At 45.9% G+C, this 27,142-nt stretch overlaps 1 protein-coding gene across 1 annotated transcript in view; it reads left to right on the top strand.

Annotated features, from left to right (window-relative positions):
* Nucleotides 1-4,118: 4,118 nt before the first annotated feature.
* Nucleotides 4,119-27,142, top strand: part of LOC115120723 (laminin subunit gamma-3-like) — a 235,120-nt gene continuing 212,096 nt past the window's right edge. Inside the window, 2 exon segments of the mRNA XM_065018086.1 lie at nucleotides 4,119-4,647; nucleotides 15,126-15,430. Of these exon segments, the coding sequence (XP_064874158.1) occupies nucleotides 4,272-4,647; nucleotides 15,126-15,430 (681 nt within the window). The 5' untranslated portion in view covers nucleotides 4,119-4,271.

The following is a 27,142-nucleotide window of genomic DNA, read 5'->3' as shown; positions in this document are numbered from 1 at the left end:
TCCGGCGCTGCCAGAGTCGCCCTTCACTCCTGCACGTCCAGAGTCGCCCTTCACTCCTGCACGACCAGAGTCGCCCTTCACTCCTGCACGTCCAGAGTCGCCCTTCACTCCTGCACGTCCAGAGTCGCCTTCACTCCGGCGCGTCCAGAGTCGCCCTTCACTCCGGCTAGTCCAGATTCGCCATTCACTCCGGCGCGTCCAGAGTCGCCCTTTACGCCGGCGCATCCAGAGTCGCTCTTCACTCCGGTGCTGCCAGAGTCTCCCGTCTATTCGGGGCCCGCTGAAAGGGTCCCCAGTCCGAGGTCGGCGGCGAGGGTCGCCGCTCCAAAAGCGCCACCGAAGTGGGCCCAGACTAAGGTGGAGTGGGGTCCATGTCCCACGCCAGAGCCGCCACCGCAGACAGATGCCCACCCAGACACTCACCTATGGTTTTAGGTTTTGCGACCTTCACTCCGGCGCGTCCAGAGTTTACCTTTACTCCAGCGCGTCCAGAGTTGGCCTTCACTCCGGCACGTCCAGAGTCGCCCTTTACTCCTGCACGTCCAGAGTCGCCCTTCACTCCGGCGCGTCCAGAGTTGCCCTTCACTCCGGCGCGTCCAGAGTCGCCCTTCACTCCGGCGTGTCCAGAGTCGCCCTTCACTCCGGCGCCTCCAGAGTCGCCCTTCATTCCGGCGCTGCCAGAGTCTCCCGTCTATTCGGGGCCCGCTGAAAGGGTCCCCAGTCCGAGGTCGGCGGCGAGGGTCGCCGCTCCAAAAGCGCCACCGAAGTGAGCCCAGACTAAGGTGGAGTGGGGTCCATGTCCCACGCCAGAGCCGCCACCGCAGACAGATGCCCACCCAGACACTCACCTATGGTTTTAGGTTTTGCGACCTTCACTCCGGTGTGTCCAGAGTCGCCCTTCACTCCGGCGCGTCCAGAGTCGCCCTTCACTCCGGCGTGTCCAGAGTCGCCCTACACTCCGGCGCCTCCAGAGTCGCCCTTCATTCTGGCGCTGCCAGAGTCTCCCGTCTATTCGGGGCCCGCTAAAAGGGTCCCCAGTCCGGGGTCGGCGGCGAGGGTCACCTCTCCAAAGGCGCCACCGAAGTGGGTCAACACTAAGGTGGAGTGGGGTCCACGTTCCGCGCCAGAGCCGCCACCGTGGACAGATGCCCACCCAGACCCTCCCCTATGGGTTTAGGTTTTGCGGCCGGAGTCCGCACCTTTGGGGGGGTACTGTCACGTCCTGACCTTAGTTCCTTTTGTATGTCTCTGTTTTAGTTTGGTCAGGGAGCGTGAGTTGGGGTGGGCATTCTATGTTTCGTAGTCTAGGTTTTGTATTTCTATGTGTTTGGCCTGGTATGGTTCCCAATCAGAGGCAGCAGGCAATCGTTGTCTCTGATTGAGAACCATACTTAGGCAGCCTGTTTTCCCACTATGGGTGTGGGTAGTTGTTTTCTGTCTTTGTGTGTCTGCACCAGGCAGAACTGTTTAGTTTGTTCCGCTTTGTTGTTTTTTTGTTCTAGTGTTCAGTTTCTTTATTAAATCTACCATGAACACGTAGCACGCTGCAACTTGGTCCTCTCCTTCTTCCACCTACGACAGCCGTTACAGTGTATCTCAGGTGTGCTGCTATGTGTGTTGTATAGAGTATTTCTTCCCCTGTCATCATGGCCCACTCTCTGGTATGTGTGTTGTTGTATAGAGTATTTCTTCCCCTATCATCATGGCCCACTCTCTGGTATGTGTGTTGTTGTATAGAGTATTTCTTCCCCTGTCATCATGGCCCACTCTCTGGTATGTGTGTTGTTGTATAGAGTATTTCTTCCCCTGCCATCATGGCCCACTCTCTGGTATGTGTGTTGTTGTACAGAGTATTTCTTCCCCTGCCATCATGGCCCACTCTCTGGTATGTGCGTTGTATAGAGTATTTCTTCCCCTGCCATCATGGCCCACTCTCTGGTATGTGTGTTGTTGTATGGAGTAGTGCTTCCAGACCAGCAGGGAGGACAGCATAAGGCTTCTTCCCCCAGCAGGCTTCTCAAGTGCTTTCCTTCACCCTCTACTGCATGCTGTGTTCATTTAGCACACACAGGCACATAAAGGCATGCATGCACACACACACACACACAGGCACATAAAGGCATGCATGCACACACACACACACAGGCACACACGCAGGCACAGACACAGGCGTAAACACAAATATACACACACACACACACACACCTCAAAATCACCCCTGGCTTTGAAGTTAAAATAGTGTGGCTTATTTTGGAGCTATTTCAGTAGCAAATTCGATTTTTCACACCTTACCTTTTCATTGTGTCACAAATTGAGTTAGAAATTTACTCTGGGTTCATTTTCCAGTTTAATTCAATTCAACTGACCTGATCACAACCACTCTCCAGCTCCTGTCCTCAGGAGATTCTGCAGTCCTCTCCAAGACCAATGAATTCACACACACACACACACACACACACACACACACACACACACACACACACACACACACACACACACACACACACACACACACACACACACACAGGGCTGATTCATAATGTATGGACAGACAGGTAAGCCCTTTACTTTACTGATCCACATCATGACATGCACATACAGTAGGCTGAATATATCTGAACACATGGTCAACCTGCCAATCAATTCACTTCACTCAATAATCATATACACCCAGCTGTGTACACTTTACTCTAATGCATATGCACATGCATATGCACAAATACATTTGTAGCCACACACAGGCACACGCTCACACAGGCACCTATGCATGCACACACACCGTGAGTACTTCCTTACGTAAGCTTGCAGAATCATTAGTCCCTTTCATCGTAATGAGAGATACATCGGCAGTCAAGACATTCCCATTCTCTCTCCCTGAACTCCATCTCTCCCTGTCCCTCTCCCTCACCCTCTCGCTTTCCCTCTCCCTCTCATCTCCCTCCCCCTCTCTCCTCTCATTCCCTCTCTCTTGTCTGCCTCTCGCCCGCAGTCAGCAGAGGATTTCATTGCAAATTGATGTGGTTCCCTTTTCAATGTCCCTGGCTGAGTGGTGACAGAGCTGTAATAAATCAGAGCAATCACAAGGAGATATGGGAAAGGAGAAGCAGTAAATCCCCAAGGATCATAAATCTACAACACACTCCAAACACCTCCTTACGTCCACAACTCCCACTGTGACTCCTTCTTTACCTCTCAACTTCCATTCCTCTCCGTCTTTCTAAATCTCTCTTTCGCACGCACGCACGCACGCACGCACACACACACACACACACACACGGAATCAGTCACTACCTCCCTCCCTCCCTACCTACCTACCTACCTACCTACCTACCTACCACAGGAGGTTGGTGGCATCCATAATTGGGGAGAACAGGCTTTTGGTAATGGCTGAACCGGAATTATTGTAATGGTATCAAATACATCATACACACTCTATCAGAGATACCATAAGCCTCAAGCAACGTTCACAGGTTCTCTAGTCATCCCGTCTGTCTCCTATATTCCCTTCTTGCTGCCAGGTAGATGATAGGTTCTGAATCCGTTCAGCACCTGTAGTTATTCTGAAGAGTCTTACTGAAGTCAACAATCCCCACTGTGATACTAACGCAAGTATCACCATAATCATCATATAGTATATTGCATTTCGTCATAAGTGGTAAAGACCCTATGAGCTCATACACTCTCCAGTATAATGCAGATTGTGCAATGGGATGGTTTTAACAGTCTCAGTATTGGCCCCTGTATTATTCAAATGGTTCATTTCAATGCTACTAGCATAGTGTTCTACCACTTGGGTAGTGTTCAGTTAGGGGGGAAACATTTTGAAATGGAGTGAAACAGGGAGGTGGTGCGTACATTTGCCCAGCACAGATTTATGTTCTCTTGCCATGGTGCGCCCTAATGAACATGACCATGGTTTTACTGTGAATCCGCATCATTGCATTGCACTGGGGACATTTGTACTTGCTGTGGCCAGCAGGAGGGGGAGTGTACATGCCCCCACTTCCCTCTCATTCCTACCCCCTCTGTCTGTCTGTCCCTCCCACCCATGTCTCTCTCCTCCTATCCCTGGTGAGAGGGGTTCCCCCAGTAACTTCACTTAGTTCACAGAGGGGGAACACATGTTGGAGAAGAAAGGGACAAGGAAAGAGAGAGGGACAGAGAGAAAGAGGGAAAAACAGAGGAAAATAGACTTCTCTGAGACATCTGCGGGATTACTCTAATAGTGTGTTTGGGTGTGTGTGTGTGTCTGTATGTGACTTTTCCTGGGCATGGATACCCCACTGACCACCCCACTCCTCCTCACCCTCCTCCTCCGCTCCCTCTCCCTCATTCATGGGGCCATGGACTCCAGCTACGATGACAACGAGGGTGTCCCAAGCCGCTGCATGCCCAAGTTTGAGAACGCAGCCTTCAACCGCACGGTCATGGCCTCTAACGTGTGCGGTTCGCCCCCGGAGGACTACTGCATGCAGACGGGCTCGACGCGGTCCTGCCACCACTGTAGAGTGTCGGACCCGGGCCTCAGCCACAACGCCAGCCTGCTGACGGACTTCCACACGGATGAGGAACCCACCTGGTGGCAGAGCCAGTCCATGTTCTACGGAGTCCAGCACCCTAACTCTGTAAACCTCACCCTGCACCTCAGTAAGACAGACACTCTCTTTATGTCTCACCCTGCACATCTGTAAAAAGTACAAAATTGTTCACAATTAGTTGAGTTTGATGAGTCCTGGTCTAGGTCTAACTATACAAGCTCACCCTGCATGCACCTGGAAAAAATCTAAGCTTAAGCTCTCTCTCATATGCTTCCATAGGCTTCCATAGGCTTCCATAGGCTTCCATTTGTACCCCAAATCAAATCAAATCAAATCAAATTTTATCAAATCAAATCAAATTTTATTTGTCACATACACATGGTTAGCAGATGTTAATGCGAGTGTAGCGAAATGCTTGTGCTTCTAGTTCCGACAATGCAGTGATAACCAACAAGTAATCTAACTAACAATTCCAAAACTACTGTCTTGTACACAGTGTAAGGGGATAAGGAATATGTACATAAGGATATATGAATGAGTGATGGTACAGAGCAGAATACAGTAGATGGTATCGAGTACAGTATATACATATGAGATGAGTATGTAGACAAAGTAAACAAAGTGGCATAGTTAAAGTGGATAGTGACATAAGAATGCAGTCGATGATCTAGAGTACAGTATATACATATGCATATGAGATGAATAATGTAGGGTAAGTAACATTATATAAGGTAGCATTGTTTAAAGTGGCTAGTGATATATTTACATCATTTCCCATCAATTCCCATTATTAAAGTGGCTGGAGTTGGGTCAGTGTCAATGACAGTGTGTTGGCAGCAGCCACTCAATGTTAGTGGTGGCTGTTTAACAGTCTGATGGCCTTGAGATAGAAGCTGTTTTTCAGCTGTTTTTCACACCCCGAGGTTGTGTTCATGTTAAGTTGTGATAGGTGAATCCTCAAGTGGTGTTATTATGTTCAATTATTTGTATTTCATGTCATAGGTTACACAGGCTACAGACTTTTCCTTTTGTTTAGTTCTGCCTTGAACATTAATATTTAACCTAGACTTCTTTAAAATTACAAGGCACTGCAAAAACTCTTTGTTGAGTTCACCTGCCTATAGGCCATGCTACATCCATTACAACCCTGTATTGTCGCAGCATTTTAATAATTCACAGATTTGACGATGAAATGTTCAATGACAGAAAGAGAAAGAGACTTGACAGTGAGGAGTTCAATTATGTAAAGTGACTTGACTATAAGAAGTTAAATGACAGAAAAAGATTTGACTATTACGTGCCAATCACCCTGAGAAAAAGTATCTAAAGCAGAACACGTCCCTCACAACCTCAGCATTCTGAAATCCTCCACTGATGACACACACTAGTATTCCTCCGATAATCACTCAAAGCTTCTCTTCAGAAAACACCATCCTGCCCATCGTCCGTCGTCCGTTGCCCCAGACATGGCTTAGTGTCACATTGTTGGAGTAATTGCAAGCATGTAGCCGTGAGGCTCAGGGTCTGTCTGGAAACCTTTCAAAGTGGTCCGGATGCATCCAGTAGAGTAGATCACATTCAATAGAGCACATCTAACTCATATTTAAGGTGTTGGCCTAAACGGAAGGGAGGACAATAGATAGTATACTAGTAAAGGCAGTGTACCGTCTAGCCATACTTCCCACAGGTGTGATTACAACCTCTGAGGGTTTAGACCTTGACTTAGTCACCTCATACAAGTACTTTAGAGTATGGCTAGACGGTACACTGTCCTTCTCTCAGCACATATCAAAGCTGCAGGCTAAAATTAAATCTAAACTTGGTTTCATATATCATAATCGCTCCTCTTTCAACCCAGCTGCCAAACTAACCCTGATTCAGATGACCATCCTACCCATGATTAAGATTACGGAGAAATCATTTATAAATCGGCAGGTAAGGGTGCTCTCGAGCGGATAGATGTTCTTTACCATTCGGCCATCAGATTTGCCACCAATGCTCCTTATAGGACCCATCACTGCACTCTATACTTCTCTGTAAATGGGTCATCTCTGTATACCCGTCGCAAGACCCACTGGTTGATGGTTATTTATACAACCCTCTTAGGCCTCACTCTCCCTTATCTGAGAAATCTATTGCAGCCCTCATCCTCCACATACAACACCCGTTCTGCTAGTCACATTCTGTTAAAGGTCCCCAAAGCACACACATCCCTGGGTCGCTCCTCTTTTCAGTTCGCTGCAGCTAGCGACTGGAATGGGCTGCAACAAACACTCAAACTGGACAGTTTTATCTCAATCTCTTCATTCAAAGTCTCAATCATGGACACTTACTGACAGTTGTGGCTGCTTTGTGTGATGTATTGTTGTCTCTACCTTCTTGCCCTTTGTGCTGTTGTCTGTGCCCAATAATGTTTGTACCATGTTTTGTGCTGCTACCATGTTGTGGTCATGTTGTGTTGCTACCATGCTGTGTTGTCATGTGTTGCTGCCTTGCTATGTTGTTGTCTTAGGTCTCTCTTTACGTAGTGTTATGTTGTCTGACTTGTCGTGATGTGTGTTTAGTCCTATATTTTTTTTTAAATTGTCATTTTTTTATTCCAGCCCCCGTCCCCGCAGGAGGCCTCTTGCCTTTTGTTAGACCGTCATTGTAAATACGAATTTCTTCTTAACTGACTTGCCTAGTTAAATAAAGGTTAAATAAATCAAATAAATAAAAAGAAGAAAAGAAGTATACTACAGTACTACAGTACCTAATCCACTTCCAGGGGAGCAGAGAAGGAGGAAGGAGAAGAAGTATACTACAGTACTACAGTACCTAATCCACTTCCAGGGGAGCAGAGAAGGAGGAAGGAGAAGAAGTATACTACAGTACTACAGTACCTAATCCACTTCCAGGGGAGCAGAGAAGGAGGAAGGAGAAGAAGTATACTACAGTACTACAGTACCTAATCCACTTCCAGGGGAGCAGAGAAGGAGGAAGGAGGAGAAGTACCTAATCCACTTCCAGGGGAGCAGAGAAGGAGGAAGGAGAAGAAGTACTACAGTACCTAATCCACTTCCAGGGGAGCAGAGAAGGAGAAGAAGTATACTACAGTACTACAGTACCTAATCCACTTCCAGGGGAGCAGAGAAGGAGGAAGGAGAGAAGTATACTACAGTACTACAGTACCTAATCCACTTCCAGAGCAGAAGGAGGAAGGAAGAAGTATACTACAGTACTACAGTACCTAATCCACTTCCAGGGGAGCAGAGAAGGAGGAAGGAGAAGAACAGTACTACAGTACCTAATCCACTTCCAGGGGAGTATACTACAGTACTACAGTACCTAATCCACTTCCAGGGGAGCAGAGAAGGAGGAAGGAGAAGAAGTATACTACAGTAAATCCACAGAGAAGGAGGAAGGAGAAGAAGTTCCAGGGGAGCAGAGAAGGAGGAAGGAGAAGAAGTATACTACAGTACTACAGTACCTAATCCACTTCCAGGGGAGCAGAGAAGGAGGAAGGAGAAGAAGTATACTTCCACAGGAGGAAGGAGACTACAGTACCTAAATCCACTTCCAGGGGAGCAGAGAAGGAGGAAGGAGAAGAAGTATACTACAGTACTACAGTACCTAATCCACTTCCAGGGAGCAGAGAAGGAGGAAGGAGAATAAGTATACTACAGTACTACAGTACCTAATCCACTTCCAGGGGAGCAGAGAAGGAGGAAGGAGAAGAAGTATACAGTACAGTACTTCACAGTACCTAATCCACTTCCAGGGGAGCAGAGAAGGAGGAAGGAGAAGAAGTATACTACAGTACTACAGTACCTAATCCACTTCCAGGGGAGCAGAGAAGGAGGAAGGAGAAGAAGTATACTACAGTACTACAGTACCTAATCCACTTCCAGGGGAGCAGAGAAGGAGGAAGGAGAAGAAGTATACTACAGTACTACAGTACCTAATCCACTTCCAGGGGAGCAGAGAAGGAGGAAGGAGAATAAGTATACTACAGTACTACAGTACCTAATCCACTTCCAGGGGAGCAGAGAAGGAGGAAGGAGAAGAAGTACTCTACAGTACTACAGTACCTAATCCACTTCCAGGGGAGCAGAGAAGGAGGAAGGAGAAGATAGAAAGATGCCATTTCTACCACTACCACAGTCAGGCTAAAGAACAGGCCTTTTATTACTTATGGTTCAACCGTGTGATGGCATAATATCAACTAATGCCATCCATGACATACAGTACATGACAACCACTGTGGCCACATAACCTTAGAATTGTTCTGATTTCTCAAAGTGACTTAAAGCTGAGAACATCGCTAGGCGAAACAGCGCCACTGGCTACCGCAGACGCATTTCGTATTTGTTTTAAGGAAATCAGCATGCAGGATTGTGGTAAAGATGATACAGTCCTAGTGCACACTCTGCATGGTGTGCAATGATGTCAGATGGAAACTGTTGGTTGTTTGCAAACGGATGTGACAGTTTCACCACCATGGAGCCCAGCTTTAAGTCCTGCTAAATAAGTGAGAGTAGGATTTCAAGTAGGATGACATTAGCACAAAATCAATGAAGTTGTTAAATATTAATTGGGACAGAGATTATACATCAATCAATCATGTCAGAGTCCATTGTGACTGTAGTGGAAGCAAATTACTTTATGACCCATACCTTTCTCCCTCAAGATCTCTAAGGCTACCTCCCAAATGACACCCTTTGTAGTGCACTACTTTTAACCAGACCCATAGGGCTCCCGTCAGAAGATGTGCACCATACAGGGAATAGGGTGCCGTTTGGGATGTAGCCCTTCAGTACACCCACTTTATAAAAACTAGCTTTTCCTCCTATTCATCTTGTGTGTGTGACATGTGTGTGCAGAGTGAGCTCACATACATCAGTCAAACAGGATGGAGCCAGCAGAGAGCCTAGTCAGGGAATTCTTTCTTCTGACAACTCTGAGTATAACCAACTTCCGCTCTATTGTAGGTGTAACAAAAATTCCAACCTGAGAAAAAAAAAGGTTTCGCTTCAAAAGAGAGAGAAAACGATGACAGGTCTTTGAAATGTCATAGTGTATGACTGACTGTCTGTGGAAGAAAGAAGTGTTTAAATCATAAGGTCTTGGAGCAGGAAACTCGTCTGTCTGTCTGCAGATATTGATTTTTACTAGGAGGAAGGAGGAGAGCAGTGCTCTATGGCTTTGTTGGTCCTAATCTCTGGTTACTTCTCTCAGACAGAGAGAGAGAGGCTGGGGAATGTCTGGTGATGTGTTATTCAAACACACCAGTCCTTGGTCTAGTAGACCTTAGTCCAGGAAGACCATACTACATTACACTGTATGGTCACATTGTTCAGTCTTTAGCCTCTGGGTACTCTGTCTCTTTCTCTTCAGAGTTATTCTGAGAGTAACCTCCACCTGGACTGGAGAGAGGTTTCTGTTGTTTTTGTAACAACTGAAAGACGTTTTATTCAAGTCAACATCCCCCATCCTGTGTCTCTCACAGAACCAGGGTCACAGTGTTTCTTCTTCCTCCATATTGAATACAACCTGACCGTGCCCCATCTGTGTTCCACTAGGGGGGCCTGCCTGGGCTGCCCTTCTGTCTGTTTTCCTTTGGCTCTCCAAACAAAACAAGACCCCTCCGTCTCCGAGGGGGTCGCTGGGACGATAAACACAGAGAAACACACCAGCAGGACACAGAGACACACAGTTCAGCCAGGTCCGAAATGTGTCTGTGCAGAGGTAGGGGGGAGATGAAGGAGGAGGGGGAGTAAACAAAACATGATGAGGAAGAAGAAAAAAGATGAGCGCTGGGAGGTCTGGTGGTATGTAATTGGGGTCAGTTTGTTCCCAAGACACACACACACACACACACACACAGAGCTTTTTGTCTGCAGCTGGTTTCTATTGATTGATGCTAAAAGAAAAACATTTCCTGTCTCAGATGTAAGAGAAGGATAAGAGCCTCCCATAGTTGGCACAGTAACACACTCACAGACTGACTCGACATTCAACACACTCACAGACTGGCTCAACACACTCACAGACTGGCTCAACACACTCACAGACTGGCTCAACACACTCACAGACTGATGCAACACACTCACAGACTGGCTCAACACACTCACAGACTGGCTCAACACACTCACAGACTGACTCAACACACTCACAGACTGGCTCAACACACTCACAGACTGGCTCACACACTCACAGACTGGCTCAACACACTCACAGACTGGCTCAACACACTCACAGACTGATGCAACACACTCACAGACTGATGCAACACACTCACAGACTGATGCAACACACTCACAGACTGGCTCAACACACTCACAGACTGGCTCAACACACTCACAGACTGGCTCAACACACTCACAGACTGGCTCAACACACTCACAGACTGATGCAACACACTCACAGAGTGACTCAACACACTCACAGACTGGCTCAACACACTCACAGACTGGCTCTAATGACCTTTGCTGAAGGAACAATGCAGTGCAGAGGGAAAACTACTGAACATACACAATAATCTACTTACACAACAGTCTACATACACAACTGTCTACATACAGAACTGTGTATGTAGACTGGCAGAATTACTGGCAGAATTACTGTTTACGGATACTGTACCTGGTTACAAGAGATTTCAATGCTAAAACAAATAGATAAAGCTAAAATGTTTCTGGGGCAGAATTACACATTGGCCATATACTCAAATCAAATCAAATTTATTTATATAGCCCTTCGTACATCAGCTGATATCTCAAAGTGCTGTATAGAAACCCAGCCTAAAACCCCAAACAGCAAGCAATGCAGGTGTAGAAGCACGGTGGCTAGGAAAAACTCCCTAGAAAGGCCAAAACCTAGGAAGAAACCTAGAGAGGAACCAGGCTATATGGGGTGGCCAGTCCTCTTCTGGCTGTGCCGGGTGGAGATTATAACAGAACATGGCCAAGATGTTAAAATGTTCATAAATGACCAGCATGGTCGAATAATAATAAGGCAGAACAGTTGAAACTGGAGCAGCAGCACGGCCAGGTGGACTGGGGACAGCAAGGAGTCATCATGTCAGGTAGTCCTGGGGCATGGTCCTAGGGCTCAGGTCCTCCGAGAGAGAGAAAGAAAGAGATAATTAGAGAGAGCATATGTGGGGTGGCCAGTCCTCTTCTGGCTTTGCCGGGTGGAGATTATAACAGAACATGGCCAAGATGTTCAAATGTTCATAAATTACCAGCATGGTCGAATAATAATAAGGCAGAACAGTTGAAACTGGAGCAGCAGCACGGCCAGGTGGACTGGCGACAGCAAGGAGTCATCATGTCAGGTAGTCCTGGGGCATGGTCCTAGGGCTCAGGTCCTCCGAGAGAGAGAAAGAAAGAGAGAAGGAGAGAATTAGAGAACGCACACTTAGATTCACACAGGACACCGAATAGGACAGGAGAAGTACTCCAGATATAACAAACTGACCCTAGCCCCCCGACACATAAACTACTGCAGCATAAATACTGGAGGCTGAGACAGGAGGGGTCAGGAGACACTGTGGCCCCATCAGAGGACACCCTGTCTGATCATCCGTGACCAAGACCTTACACTTTCTTTTTCAGGCACAGACAGTTCAGTGACGTCATTCCTTTACAGCTTGGTAAAGATAATCTACAAAAAGAGAACTCTCCCCAAACTCTCAAACCGAATAGAGAAAATGAGCATCCTGTAAACATCCAGTGTAGCCTAGTAAATATTGAGTCTAGTGTGGTGATGTTGAGTTTAGTCTAGGTCTGGGCCAATCAGGACATATCAGAGCCCAGGCGGGTGGGACACACAGCTGTATTATGAACAGGTGGGTTGGCTGGAAAGGGGTCAAAGGTCATTCATACTCAACACATTCATTATGATTCAGCTCCTCAGCTAAACTGTTTCAGTTCTGCTCAGTTTGGAGAGTGAACACAGATTGAACATTGAACACAGAATAATTGTTCTATCATTTGATATTCCATGTTAAACTCTATTGGGACCCATAGGTAAATTGATCTCTAGGTAAATGGATCCATAGGTAAATTGATCTCTAGGTAAATGGATCCGTAGGTAAATGGGTCAACTAGAGATACTGATAGAAATACTTGCAGAAAACACACATACTGCATGCACAATATACAGGCCCTTCTACTGACGGATGGACTATGCAGACTCATCAGAGAAAAACACACCTCTCAATTAGACTGAACATCATCACAGGGGACACAAACACTCCTTTTCTCTTTTGTATCCGTTCCAGCTGGACTAAACTCACCTCATGCGGAGAGTAAATGAAACTTAAATGATTTGAGTGCTGCTGTGGGAGAGATAATGTTGCTGAGTTGAAAAAACAAGAGAGAATGTCTGGAAAGACAAGAGAGGGTGTTTCGAAACAACAAAAAAATAGAAATAGGATGTCTGGAACGATGAGAGTAATGTGAAGATGTCTGATACCTTGGCAGACAGGAGTAGACAGATGTCATTAGGCTTCATATCAGTGTTGGGGGTATTCTACTTAAAGGGTTCAACTAAGGCCTAAGGGACAAGAGTCCTATATGTAGGGCCCTCTAGATAGTGTAGGGTGTAGGATCTTGTTGTTGCCTACTAGGTCAACAAAGAGGAAATAAGATTGGCATAATGCTTAGTGGTATAGAAAATGGCTGAACTACTAAGAGGAAGCTAGTGTTCCTAACCAGTGTTTTGGATGCTCTGCTCTGTTTGGATGAGGGTGGGTGATGCTCAACATTAAATCAACTCCAATTCATACATATCCAGGTCAATAATCATACACCTTTACAGTTTACATATCAAGAAAAATGTGGGATGAAAACACGCACTAATTCTCAGCATCTTCTCAGGGTGGAGAGCCCATCAAGCAGCAGAGCAGCCACAAGTGGCCATGCAAGCATGTAGATTGTGCAATATGCAGAAATATAGTGCCTTCATGGTTTAATTGAACCCGGCTTGTGAGACTCCTTTCTCCACTTAGTATGCAGCTCAAACAAAATGACAAAAAATGGCTGCTCACCCCAGTGCCTCAATTAGACAACACCAATTACAGCGAGAAGTTTCCAGAGCTGCCAAATCCCCCTCAGACACCCCCACGATGGAAATTCACAGGAAATCTCGTCTTTGCCGGGGATCCACCAGACAGGGGTTGAATTTAGCTTTTCTCAGCTTTGGCTTTTTCCTTTTATAGGGAGTGTTTTAATGAAATAATGAAATAATTTAGTTGAGTTGAGAATCATACAAAATCCCTGAGATAAAAGTGTGAGTCTTCATCCGCCCGCCCGTCCTCTCTCTCTCTCTCTCTCTCTCTCTCTCTCTCTCTCTCTCGACGATGCCTGCCTCTTTTCTCTCTCTCTCTCTCTCTCTCTCTCTCTCTCTCTCTCTCTCTCTCTCTCTCTTCATGCCCCCCCTCTCTCTCTCTCTCTCTCTCTGTCTCTCGCTATCTCTCTCATCCACAAACACACACTCTCTCTCTCTATCCCTCCGTCTCCATCTGTTTATCTATTTATCCCTTTATCTCCTCCTCTCCAGCCTGATAGATGTTTAATAAGGCACTAGAGGTACATCAACAAATCAATGACATCTTTAATTCCATGGCATGCACAGTCCCCACTTGAAGGCGTTGGATGTTATGATTGTTTGTTTGTTTATTGGTTGGTTGGTTTACCTTTGAGGCCCACCGTTGTGTGCTCAGCATACCCACTAATCAGGGCCCTTGCTGAGGTGTGTGCCTTCTTGCCTGTCTGGAAACCATGCCGCCGTTCAGATGTGAGGTTTTGCTAAATCGTTCCCACAGGAAGCCCCTGAATGCTCTGCGATGTTGTCTGGCTGTCTGCTTTCCAAAGGCTTAAGTTGCTTAATGTTATTAGTGTAGCTATCAAAACAGACATGTATGTTTGGCTGACCCATGGTTCATGGCTGGTCTCATACCAGTGCATGTAATGAGAGATTAGAGGAGATTTGTATATTTCTGGGAAAATAAGCTGATCCCCCATTGTTGTTGTTCATCTCACCAACTGATGAGATGATTCATGTTGTATAGGTTACCCACTTCTTTCCAACCCTTCTCTCCCATTGTAGCAGTAGACTACTAGGTTACTAGATCACCAGGCCACCAGGCTACCAGGTTACTAGACCACCAGGCTACTAGGTTACTAGACCACCAGACCAACAGGCTACTAGGTTACTAGACCAACAGGTTACTAGACCACCAGGCCACCAGGCTACTAGACCACCAGACCAACAGGCTACTAGACCACCAGGCTACTAGGCTACGAGACCACCAGGCTACCAGGCTACTAGGCTACTAATACAGTTTTTTTTATACAGTTGCGCTTTCATTTTGTCCCTAGTTTAGAGATATACATATATTTATTGTTTTTCATCTGAAGGGCGTCACATAGACCTACACAAATTAGTGGTGTCCGACAGAAACCCTTTTGCTGAGAATTGGGGGGCAATGCCCAATGTCACGTGACGATAGCTCACAGGCACATCCCCCCTACATAACGTTACTGTAGACCAATTCCTGCATCCCCTCCACACTATAGTAGACTGACTCCTGTATCTCCACAGGCAAAGCCTTTGAGATCACCTACGTGAGCCTCAAGTTCTACACCAGTCGACCGGAGAGCTTTGCCATCTACAAGCGAACAAGTGAGGATGGACCATGGATCCCCTACCAGTACTACAGCGCCTCCTGTACCAAGACCTATGGGAAGAACGACAAGGGATACATTCGCCCGGGGGACGATGAGAGGATGGAAGTCTGCAACGACGAGTTCAGTGACATCTCCCCTCTGACCGGGGGCAATGTGGCCTTCTCTACCCTGGAGGGACGACTCAGCGCATACAACTTTGACCAGAGCGCCGTGCTACAGGTGAGAGAGGGAGGGTGGGGTGAGGGTGTGTGCGTGTGTGTGTGCGGATTAGTGAAAATCCACTTCGACTGAGGATGACAGAAATTAGTATAGGAGGAATATGACCATGATATAGTATTCAATCTGATTCCATAATTTCTGAATGCTATAAGACCATAAATGAATCCACTCGGAATACTAAAAGTTGTTCTCAAGACAATTGTTATACAGCTATTAAGAAGCGAAGAGACAATGAGACAATGAGTCCCAGAAATAAATTATTGAGTTAATTTTAGCTCAGAGATGCACATTTAGAGGCCAAGTATATACAGTACAGTACGCCATGTGTAGTATGAATAACATTTACCATTAGACCTTACATCAAAGAATAATTCAAGGAATATTACTCAGAAATATGAGGACTTCAGTACGTTTTTCTTGTTTTTCAGCCACTCCACAAATTTCTTGTTAACAAACTATAGTTTAGGCAAGTCGGTTAGGACATTACTTTGTGCATGACAAGTAATTTTTCCAACAATTGTTTACAGACAGATTATTTCACTTATTATTCACTGCATCAAAGTTCTAGTGGGTCAGAAGTTTACATACACTAAGTTGACTGTGCCTTTAAACAGCTTGGAAAATTCTAGAAAATTATGTCATGTCTTTAGAAGCTTCTGATAGGCTAATTGAAATAATTTGAGTCAATTGGAGGTTTACCTGTGGATGTATTTCAAGGCCTACGTTCAAACTCAGTGCCTCTTTGCTTGACATCATGGGAAAAGCAAAATAAATCAGCAAAACAATTGTAGACCACAAGTCTGGTTCATCCTTGGGAGCAATTTCAAAACGCCTGAAGGTACCATGTTCATCGATACAAACAATAGCACGCAAGTATAAACACCATGGGACCACGCAGCCGTCATACCGCTCGGGAAGGAGACGCGTTCTGTCTCAACACAAACGTACTTCGGTGCGAAAAGTGCAAATCAATCACAGAACAACAGCAAAGGACCTTGTGAGGATGCGGGAGGAAACCGGTACAAAATGTTCTATATCCACAGTAAAACGAGTCCTATATCGACATAACCTGATAGGCCGCTTCAAAACCGCCACAAAAAATCCAGACTACCATTTGCAACTGCAAATGCGGACAAGGATCGTACTTTTTGGAGAAATGTCCACTGGTCTGATGAAACAAAAATAGAACTGTTTGGCCATAATGACCATCGTTATGAAACTCCTAGTGCAGTTTCGTCATTGCCTCTCCTCTCTCTCGAGACGGGCCCAGCCGAGCTGCATGGGTTCAGGATCTGGACGAGCCTGCGGATGGGATGCAGCAGGAGAAGGAGGAAAAGGCACTGAAGCAGATGTTATGGGACATGCAACCCTATCTACCCTCTCCCTCTGACACACACGGAGACAGTTGTCGATGCAGATAGCGAGAGAGATGAGTTCATCAAGTCCATCAGGCTCATCCCTGGACACCAACTCGTCCTTGAGGGTCTCAGTGAGCGTGTTCCGGAATGCTCCCTGAAGGGCCTCCTCATTCCAACCGCTCTCAGCAGCGAGGGTGCAAAACTCACATGCCATCTCAGCAACACTATGTCGTTTAGCGGCATCCTTATCTCAGACCGGGTGGTCGAAGACTTTCTTCATCTCCTCCGTGAATCTGGAGTAGGAGAAGCAGGTGGGGGACTGTCTCTCCCACACCGTCGTGGCCCAGGAAAGCACTACTCCATGGAGGCAGCCAATCAGAAAGGAAATCTTGGCCCGTTTACTAGCATAAGAGTAGGGCTGTTGCTCAAATACTAGTGAACATTGCACGAAAAGTGCTCTGCAAGCTCTGAGGATGCCATCATAATGCTCGGGAGTTGTAACAAATGGCTCCCGGAGTGGAGGAGAAGGACTTGGAACTGGTTGTGAGCTCTGGGCGAAGGGTCGGCAGTGTAGGTCAGACAGGCTCTGTGAAAACTTCTTGATGTGTTCCAGAAGGGTCTACAGGGCTTGGTCATGTTGCTCGAGCTGGGCGCCTTGGCCGGCGAGGGTTTGGTGGAGAGTAGTAGAGTCTGCTGGGTTCATCTCTTTGGCCAGATTATACTGTTACGCTGAGTGGAACAGGGGAACCCAAGAGCAGACTCATAAAAGGAGACTGGGATGAAGTAACCAAGGTATTTATTGAAACACAGCGGGAGATGGAGTGCAGGTCAGGGGAGAAGCTCGGGCTGGAAACCAGGTGCGGAGGCTGAGGCCTGGAGCGAGAGGGGTTGATACAGGTCCGGAGGGGAATCCAAGGGAGCAGTAGAGTGGGGAATTCAGGACAGAGTAGCAGGATGACGAGACGTGGGACTGGAGACAGGGACCAGAGTCATAGCGAGCAGAACTGTACTGGTGAGGAAAACAGTGTCAGGCAAGGAAAACAGGCACAACAGGAAAAAAGGATCTGAATAGTAACAAACGGCTAGAAACGTAGAATGACTGAGCAAAGATTACGATCTGGCTGCGTGTAAGTGGCAGGGCTGAGTATTTGTAGACGTTTTGATTATGGAACAGGTTGCAGCTCTTGGGGATCTGCTCTGACTCCAACACACCTGTCTCCGCCCACACAATCACACACACACGTAGAGAGAGAGGGAGAGGGAGAGAGTACTGGGGGAGTGGCGGCAGGTCAAGGAGCCACAGGATGAGCAGTAGAGGGCGTTGCAGGAGCAGATGTGACACTTTATTCTTCCCAGAGTATAATGTCCGAAAATATGGCAGCACTCCTGACAAATTTCCTTTAAGTGTCCATCCCTCCTTCCCAGCTCCCAGACATAACTACTGCTGCGCACACATAACAAACACACACACTTCAAATGTTGACAACAACCACCGCAAGTAAGATAAAGCCGGATTACACCCACATGCTCTCCCTCTCACTTTATTTTGGTCTGTCCACATATGGACAGCAGTGTTACACCTCCCTTTGCATGAGGGGGGCCAAGGGCTGGTGGACATTAGATCCAGATTGACAGCTTTCCTGTCTACAAGCTGCACAAAGACTTCTGGATCAGTAGGGCTTGTGCTGGAGAGACACTGCATTGACTGTTCTGAGGAGAGCAGGCAACCTTGGGTACGATAGGTTACTGTTGAATCAGTCATTACTCTGTTCTCCCACGCTGTGCTTTAGTAGTGGAAAAAGCTGTTGACAGAGACATTTCATGGATAACATGGATAATGGAGGAGCCACTGTTTCACAACCCAGCTTGCAGGCCAGGCTTGTGAGAGCAGGGTTCACTAAGGTGGGTGATCTGGAAGAAGAGGCAGGGTGGAAATCTGCCAGCGACTGACATGGAGGCTTCCTTCATAAAGTCAACCAGGCTGCTGTAGTGGGTAGTGGAGGGGGTCCATGCTGTACTACCAGGCTCGTTCAGAGAGCTTCTGGGGAGTAGGCAGAGACTGACCTACCGCCTTTCACCATTGCCTCTGCAGGGGAACACCAAGAGTGTAGCTGGAGGCAAAAAGGCCACAGCCAGCAAAAAGGCGGCTCAGAAAGAAGGTGGCTTAGAAAGACCTTCTCTGTGATCTGAGGGCATCTGGGTGGCCGGGGGGACCAGGCTCTTCTCTGAGAGGATGTAGGCGGTCCCACTATACGCCTCCCATAGAGAAGTGTACTGCTGATCTAAAGTGGAGGATTATTCACAGGCTAATCGCTACAAACAGATACGTGTCACTCCTTGATCCATCATTGGGTGTCTGTTCTGTGGGAAGGAGTTGACAGTGAAGCATCTGTTTTTTTTCATGTTCCAGGCTGGTAGGGTTGTTTTCTGTCCTGAGTGGATGGTGTTCAGGCCTTTGGTTGGGACCGACTCTGATTGCTTATATTTGTCCTATTTCAGACATGCACAAGTGTGTAATTTATACACAGGCGTGACTTGGAAATGTGTTTTTTGCATGCCAAACTCTGCATGAGACAATCGGAGAGTGAGGTCACAGCCAGGGTCAGCCATTATGAACGGCGCCCTTGGACAATAAGGGTTAACTGCCTTGCTCAAGGGCACATCTACAGACATTTCACTTTGTCAGCTCGGAGATTCAAACCAACAACCTTTTGGTTACTGGCCCAATGCCCTAACCGCTAGGTTACCTTCCACCGGAACCGTCTGAGGGACGTTGTAGGGGTGTGGACATCAGGGGGGTTCTATGTACAGTGGACAAGGAGGGGGGCTTGGTTCTAACTTTCTAGTCTTTTAAAATGAATTGAAGTTTGTATTTTTAATGATGTAACTATTAGGCCAATAAAGGTACTGTATTTTTTTATGGGAGTACTACGGAAATAATGATGTTTAAGGTGTCACAGAGATCATCTATTTGCGTCACAATCATACTTATCATTATTAACAACAGAACAGGTCATGTCCTTATTAGAAGGATTATAAACAAGTCATTAGTCATAGTGTCATATTTATGAATTCCTGCCGTATTCATTGTTTATAACATTGTGTGTGTGTGTACGTGTGGACCTATAAGAGTCGCTTTAACACACACCACACACATAGTAGGATGATCATACAGTGTAGCAGCAAATAATCCTCTCTCTCTCTCTCTCTCTCTCTCTCTCTCTCTCTCTCTCTCTCTCTCTCTCTCTCTCTCTCTCTCTCTCTCTCTCTCTCTCTCTCTCTCTCTCTCTCTCTCTCTCTCTCTCTCTCTCTCTCTCTCTCTCTCTCTCTCTCTCTCTCTCTCTCTCTCTCTCTCTCTCTCTCTCTCTCTCTCTCTCTCTCTCTCTCTCTCTCTCTCTCTCTCTCTCTCTCTCTCTCTCTCTCTCTCTCTCTCTCTCTCTCTCTCTCTCTCTCTCTCTCTCTCTCTCTCCTCTCTCTCTCTCTCTCTCTCTCTCTCTCTCTCTCTCTCTCTCTCTCTCTCCTCTCTCTCTCTCTCTCTCTCTCTCTCTCTCTCTCTCTCTCTCTCTCTCTCTCTCTCTCTCTCTCTCTCTCTCTCTCTCTCTCTCTCTCTCTCTCTCTATTCATTTCAATGGGCTTTATTGACATGGTAAACATTGTTTACATTGCCAAAACAAGTGAAATAGATAATAAACAAAAGTGAAATAAACATTGAAAACAGAACAGTAAACATTACAATCACAAAAGTTCCAAAGGAATAGAGACATTTCAAAATACATATTATGGCTGTGTACAGTGTTGTAACGATGTCTCTTTCTCTCTATATCTCTCTTTCTAACACATACACACACACACACACACACACACACACACACACACACACACACACACACACACACACACACACACATAGAATCATGCAGAGAACCACACACACACACACACACACACACACACACACACACAAACAAACAGAACCATACAGAGAACCACACACACACACAAACACACACACACACACATAGAATCATGCAGAGAACCACACACACACACACACACACACACACACACAAACAAACAGAACCATACAGAGAACCACACACACACACAAACACACACACACACACACACACACACACAGAACCATACAGAGAACCACACACAGAACCACACACACACACACACACACACACGTACACACACAGACACACTGGCTAACGCGTCTGTGCCTCTAGAACGGCAGCTGAAGGGGATTTCATGTTATATTTAGCTCCGATAAACATTGATGACGACTTAATAGCTTTATGATGATTTAGCACCAGGCTGTTGAGGGAGAAACGGGGAGAAAATGGACACAGTACACTGTGACTAAAGATGAGGAAATAAAGCACCTGCCTTTTGGCTCTCTTCCCTTGACAACTGCAGAATGTGTGTGTGTGTGTGCGCGCTTGTGTGATTCTGCAACTGTGTGTTGGACATGCAGACAGTTTCATGCTCAATAAACAGCTAATAGATTTCAAAGCCTCTTCAGCTCAGTGAAATGAGCCCATGAAGACTGTAATGCAGAAAAACAATAGAGAAGCATTATTCTATCAACTTACTGTAGGGTGTGACCTGAACTCTTGTACCTCCTTGTGGAGAGAGATTCTACAGATGGTGCAGGTGCGACATATGCCTGACAACCCCCAAGGCGGTACAGCACCCCCCCCCCCACACACACACACACACACACACACACACATATATATATTTGTAAGCATACACACACACATAAACACACACACCCTCTGGCCTTGAAGGGGTTCCTGTTTCCTTCTCTCATCTGCTCTAACACCTTTTAATATGTGACATCTTCCAAACCTAACAAAGAGAAGAAATAACCATTATTCCTCCAGAGTAGTCCTATTCAGAAAACAGACTGGAGACAGCGAAGAGATACAGTAAGAGAAGAAGAGAGACAGAAAGAGATCCAGAGCCACAGACAGGCAGTGAAGGCCCATCAGCTAGCGAAGAGAGGAGAGGTACACTATATATACAAAAAATATGTGGACACCCCTTGATTCGGCTATTTCAGCCACACCCATTCCTGACAGGTGAAATCGAGCACACAGCTATGCAATCTCCATAGACAAACATTGGAAGTAGAATGGCCCATACTGAAGAGCTCAGTGACTTTCAACGTGGCACTGTCATAGGATGCCACCTTTCCAACAAGTAAAAATCATCTGTCCTTGGTTTCAACACTCACTACTGAGTTCCAAACTTTCTCTGCAACATCAACACAAGAACTGTCTGTTCGGGAGATTCGTGAAATGGGTTTCCATGGCCGAGCAGCCGCTCACAAGTCTAAGATCACTGTGCGCAATGCCAAGCGTTGGCTGGAGTTGTGTAAAGCTCGCCGCCATTGGACTCTGGAGAAGTGGAAACACGTTCTCTGGAGTGATGAATCACACTTCACCATCTGGCAGTCCTATGGATTAATCTGGGTTTGGCAGATGCCAGGAGAAGTTTTTCCTAGCCACTGTGCTTCTACACCTGCATTGCTTGCTGGTTGGGGTTATAGGCTGGGTTTCTGTACAGCACTTTGAGATATCAGCTGATGTAAGAGGGCTATATAAATACATTTGATTTGATTTGATTTGAATGCTACCTGCCCCAATGCATTGTGCCAACTGTAAAGTTAGGTGGAGGAGGTATAATGGTCTGGGGCTCTTTTTCATGGTTCAGGTTAGGCACCTTAGTTCCATTGGAACCAGAGCCCTGACCTAAACAAATCAAATCAAATCAAATTGATTTATATAGCCCTTCGTACATCAGCTGATATCTCAAAGTGCTGTACAGAAACCCAGCCTAAAACCCCAAACAGCAAACAATGCAGGTGTAAAAGCACGGTGGCTAGGAAAAACTCCCTAGAAAGGCCAAAACCTAGGAAGAAACCTAGAGAGGAACCAGGCTATGTGGGGTGGCCAGTCCTCTTCTGGCTGTGCCGGGTAGAGATTATAACAGAACATGACCAAGATGTTCAAATGTTCATAAATGACCAGCATGGTCGAATAATAATAAGGCAGAACAGTTGAAACTGGAGCAGCAGCACAGTCAGGTGGACTGGGGACAGCAAGGAGTCATCATGTCAGGTAGTCCTGGGGCACGGTCCTAGGGCTCAGGTCCTCCGAGAGAGAGAAAGAAAGAGAGAATTAGAGAGAGCATATGTGGGGTGGCCAGTCCTCTTCTGGCTGTGCCGGGTGGAGATTATAACAGAACGTGGCCAAGATGTTCAAATGTTCATAAATGACCAGCATGGTTGAATAATAGTAAGGCAGAACAGTTGAAACTGGAGCAGCAGCATGGCCAGGTGGACTGGGGACAGCAAGGAGTCATCATGTCAGGTAGTCCTGGGACATGGTCCTAGGGCCCAGGCCAGTTGAAACTGGAGCAGCAGCATGGCCAGGTGGACTGGGGACAGCAAGGAGTCATCATGTCAGGTAGTCCTGGGGCATGGTCCTAGGGCTCAGGTCCTCCGAGAGAGAAAGAAAGAGAGAAGGAGAGAATTAGAGAACGCACACTTAGATTCACACAGGACACCGAATAGGACAGGAGAAGTACTCCAGATATAACAAACTGACCCTAGCCCCCCGACACATAAACTAATGCAGCATAAATACTGGAGGCTGAGACAGGAGGGGTCAGGAGACACTGTGGCCCCATCCGAGGACACCCCCGGACAGGGCCAAACAGGAAGGATATAACCCCACCCACTTTGCCAAAGCACAGCCCCCACACCACTAGAGGGATATCTTCAACCACCAACTTACCATCCTGAGACAAGGCCGAGTATAGCCCACAAAGATCTCCGCCACGGCACAACCCAAGGGGGGGGCGCCAACCCAGACAGGCCGACCACAACAGTGAATCAATCCACCTAAACCCCATCGAACACCTTTGGGATGAATTGAAATGCAGACTGCGAGCCAGGCCTAATCGCCCAACATCAGTGCCCGACCTCACTAATGCTCTTGTGGCTGAATGGAAGCAAGTTCCCATTGCAATTTTCCAACATCTAGTAGAAAGCCTACCTGGAAGAGTGGAGGTTGTTATAGCAGCAACGGGGCGACCAACACCATATTAAGGTCCATCATTTGGAATGAGATATTCGACTAGCAGGTGTCCACATACTCTTGGTCATGTATTGTAAGTAGAGTAGAGGAGAAGAAAAAAGAAGAGAAGAGTAGAGAAGAGTAGAGAGGAGATGAGAAAAGAAGAGAAGAGAAGAGAGGAGAGGGGGGAGAATAGTAAATTAACTAGAATATTGTATTATGTTTGGTGTTAGTGAGGGGTAGGAGCCTTGTGTGGGGAGGCAGTGGTGGAGAGAAGGATGGGATATGGAGGAGAGAAACATAAATTTTAAAGAGGGAATCTGCACAGAGGGATGGATTTGGGCTCCTCACCTGAGAGAGAAGGAGACGAGGACTTCTGACTTCTTCTGTTCTGTTATGTCTGGGGAGAAAGAAAGAAAGAAAGAAAGAAAGAAAGAGAAAGGCTAGGATTTCTGTGGCTTAGTAATAACCACTTAACTCACAGGCAAAAAAAAATCTTTCCGGTAGGTTCCTTCGTTCAACAACCAGGACCATCTTCCCCACCCCTCATTCCACCTTCCTCAGTACTACCCAGTATTATGATATTCTCCTTCTCTTTTGGTAACAGGGAGGCTGTGTTGCTGTTAAGAAGCAGACAGAGTTGTATTGTTTTGATTCATCCAGGTTGCATACCAAATGGCACCCTATTCCCTATATCAAAAGCACTCTGGTCAAAAGTAGTGCACTAAAAAGGGTATAGGGTGCCATTTGGGATGCAGCCCCTACTGTACACTCAGCATCAACCCAGTGCTATTTCTGTCTCTGCTATCCCATCCCAACAGGGCTGAGGCTCTGCTACAGTAATGTCTCCTTTTGTTTGTTCCATCTCTCTTTTCTCCCAATTGAATTGTCTTGTAATCTGTCAAAATAGGATGTTGTTTGTTTTACGTTTTATCATCTGTTACATAATAGGATTTGAATTTCATTATTGTGACTGCTAACTGGAAATGGAATTTTCTTCACAGGGGGGGTGATAAAATGCAGTGTCATTGTGTGTTGCTGGGGGGGAGGATTGTTTGTGAACAGTAAGGAAGGGATTTACAGCAGGATATTTAGTTTTAGTTTTAGTTGTATTACTTATCCTTTAAGGCGCAATTACTAATACTGAGATAATGGGATAATTACTGTAGTTTGTTGCCCAAAGGCTATGAATGGCCATGGACATGTTAATTAATTCAGTAATTCAAAAAACAGAGTCTACTCCTTATATTACTGTACCTTCTCTCATGACTTAAATACCATTTAAATAAAAGCCCAAATACATATCAGATGTGAACATGGCAAGTTCATGAGTAAAGATAATAAAAAAAATAGTTAGCCCTGTGGGACAGACTGTGGCATGGCTGCCATGGCTGCCTGGTTGCCTGGCTGTTCAGTAAATGGATGCTGTAGTTACACTGAAGCCTGTGGCGTGCTCCTAATGGGCCTGTTGGTCACATTTCACTGTGGTTTGGATGTCATCGACCCCCTGATTATAAAGCAGAGAGGGATCAATACGGAGCAGGGATACGCAGATAAGGTGGCAAATCTCTCAGCAAGCCTGCATGCTTTCTCCCTTCTCTCTCTCTCTCTATCTGATGCTCTCTCTCTCTCTCTCTCTCTCTCTCTCTCCCCTCTGATGCTCTCTCTCTCCCTCTGATGTTCTCTCTCTCCCTCTCTCTCTCTCCCTCTCTCTCTCTCTCTCTCTCTCTCTCTCCTTATTTTTCTCTCTCTCCTTTGTCTTGTCACTTATGCAAGAAGATGAGGAGTCCTATAATTGACTTTGATCTGTCCCCTCATCGGAATCAATGGCACTCGTTCCTTTCATTACATTCAATTTTTTCTCTCTGCTCTCTTTTTTCCCGACCCACTGAATCGTTCAGTACCAGTGAATGAAAAGGAAATTAATTAGATGTCATTTTCTTCTTGCGTTCATAGGTATTTTTTGTAACCTCTAGAGCATGGCTGACATGCCACATTGTCACAGGGATGAGCTGACCTTTAGCTAGCCCATGTATATAGCCAAGTTATTGTTACTCATCGTGCATTTATTATTACTTGTATTATTCATTGTTTTACTTTTCTATTATTTCTCTAACTTCTTTGTCTCTGAATTGTTGGTAAGTGAGCATTTCACTGAAAGTCTTCACCTGTTGTTTACGAAGCATGCGACGAATAACATTTTATTTGAAATTGCTGAGAGAGAGAGACAATCGAGAGGGAGGAAGGCTGCTCTGCTCTGGTCTACTTCACCTGCAGTCAGCGTGACGCAGAGTGGGCCTGCAGAGGCACCCGCAACCCACTGCCCAGGCCTCAGGCCTACTCTATGGTTAATTTTAATGGACTACTTCCACAGGGTAAGATGAGAGAAGAGGGACCAGGCCTAGCTGCTAAATTAACAGATCCCAGAACATCCAGGGCTCAGGGTTCACTGTAGTTCGTTTCTAACTCTATAATACATCCTCCTATACTACATCCTCCTATAATACATCCTCCTATAATACATCCTCCTATAATACATCCTTCTTTAATACATCCTCCTATAATACATCCTCCTATAATACATCCTCATATAATACATCCTCCTATAATACATCCTCCTATATTACATCCACCTATAATACATCCTCCTATAATACATCCTCCTATAATACATCCTCCTATAATACATCCACCTATAATACATCCTCCTATAATACATCCTCCTATAATACATCCACCTCTAATACATCCTCATATAATACATCCTCCTATAATACATCCTCCTATAATATATCATCCTATAATACATCCTCCTATAATATATCATCCTATAATATATCCTCCTATAAAACATCCTCATATAATACATCCTCATATAATACATCCTCCTAATACATCCTCCTATAATACATCCTCCTATAATATATCCTACTATAATATATCCTCCTATAATATATCCTCCTATAATACATCCTCCTATAATACATCCTCCTATAACACATCCTCCTATAATACATCCTCCTATAATATATCCTCCTATAATACATCCTCATATAATACATCCTCCTATAATACATCCTCCTTCATTTGCTGTTCACTCCTATAGAAAAGAGAGAAAAACACTGAGCCTAAAACCCTTCCTGGAAATGTCCCTACAACATTCCCACCTTTATTTTCAAAGCTTCAGCTTTTAAAGCTACCAATACTTAAGTTTGAGTAATTGAAATGGTGAAGTGTCATTTATGATAACACTCAATAACATT

Source organism: Oncorhynchus nerka, linkage group LG4, assembly GCF_034236695.1.
Source record: "Oncorhynchus nerka isolate Pitt River linkage group LG4, Oner_Uvic_2.0, whole genome shotgun sequence".
Classification (NCBI taxonomy): domain Eukaryota; kingdom Metazoa; phylum Chordata; class Actinopteri; order Salmoniformes; family Salmonidae; genus Oncorhynchus; species Oncorhynchus nerka.
This window is presented reverse-complemented; position numbering and strand designations above follow the sequence as displayed.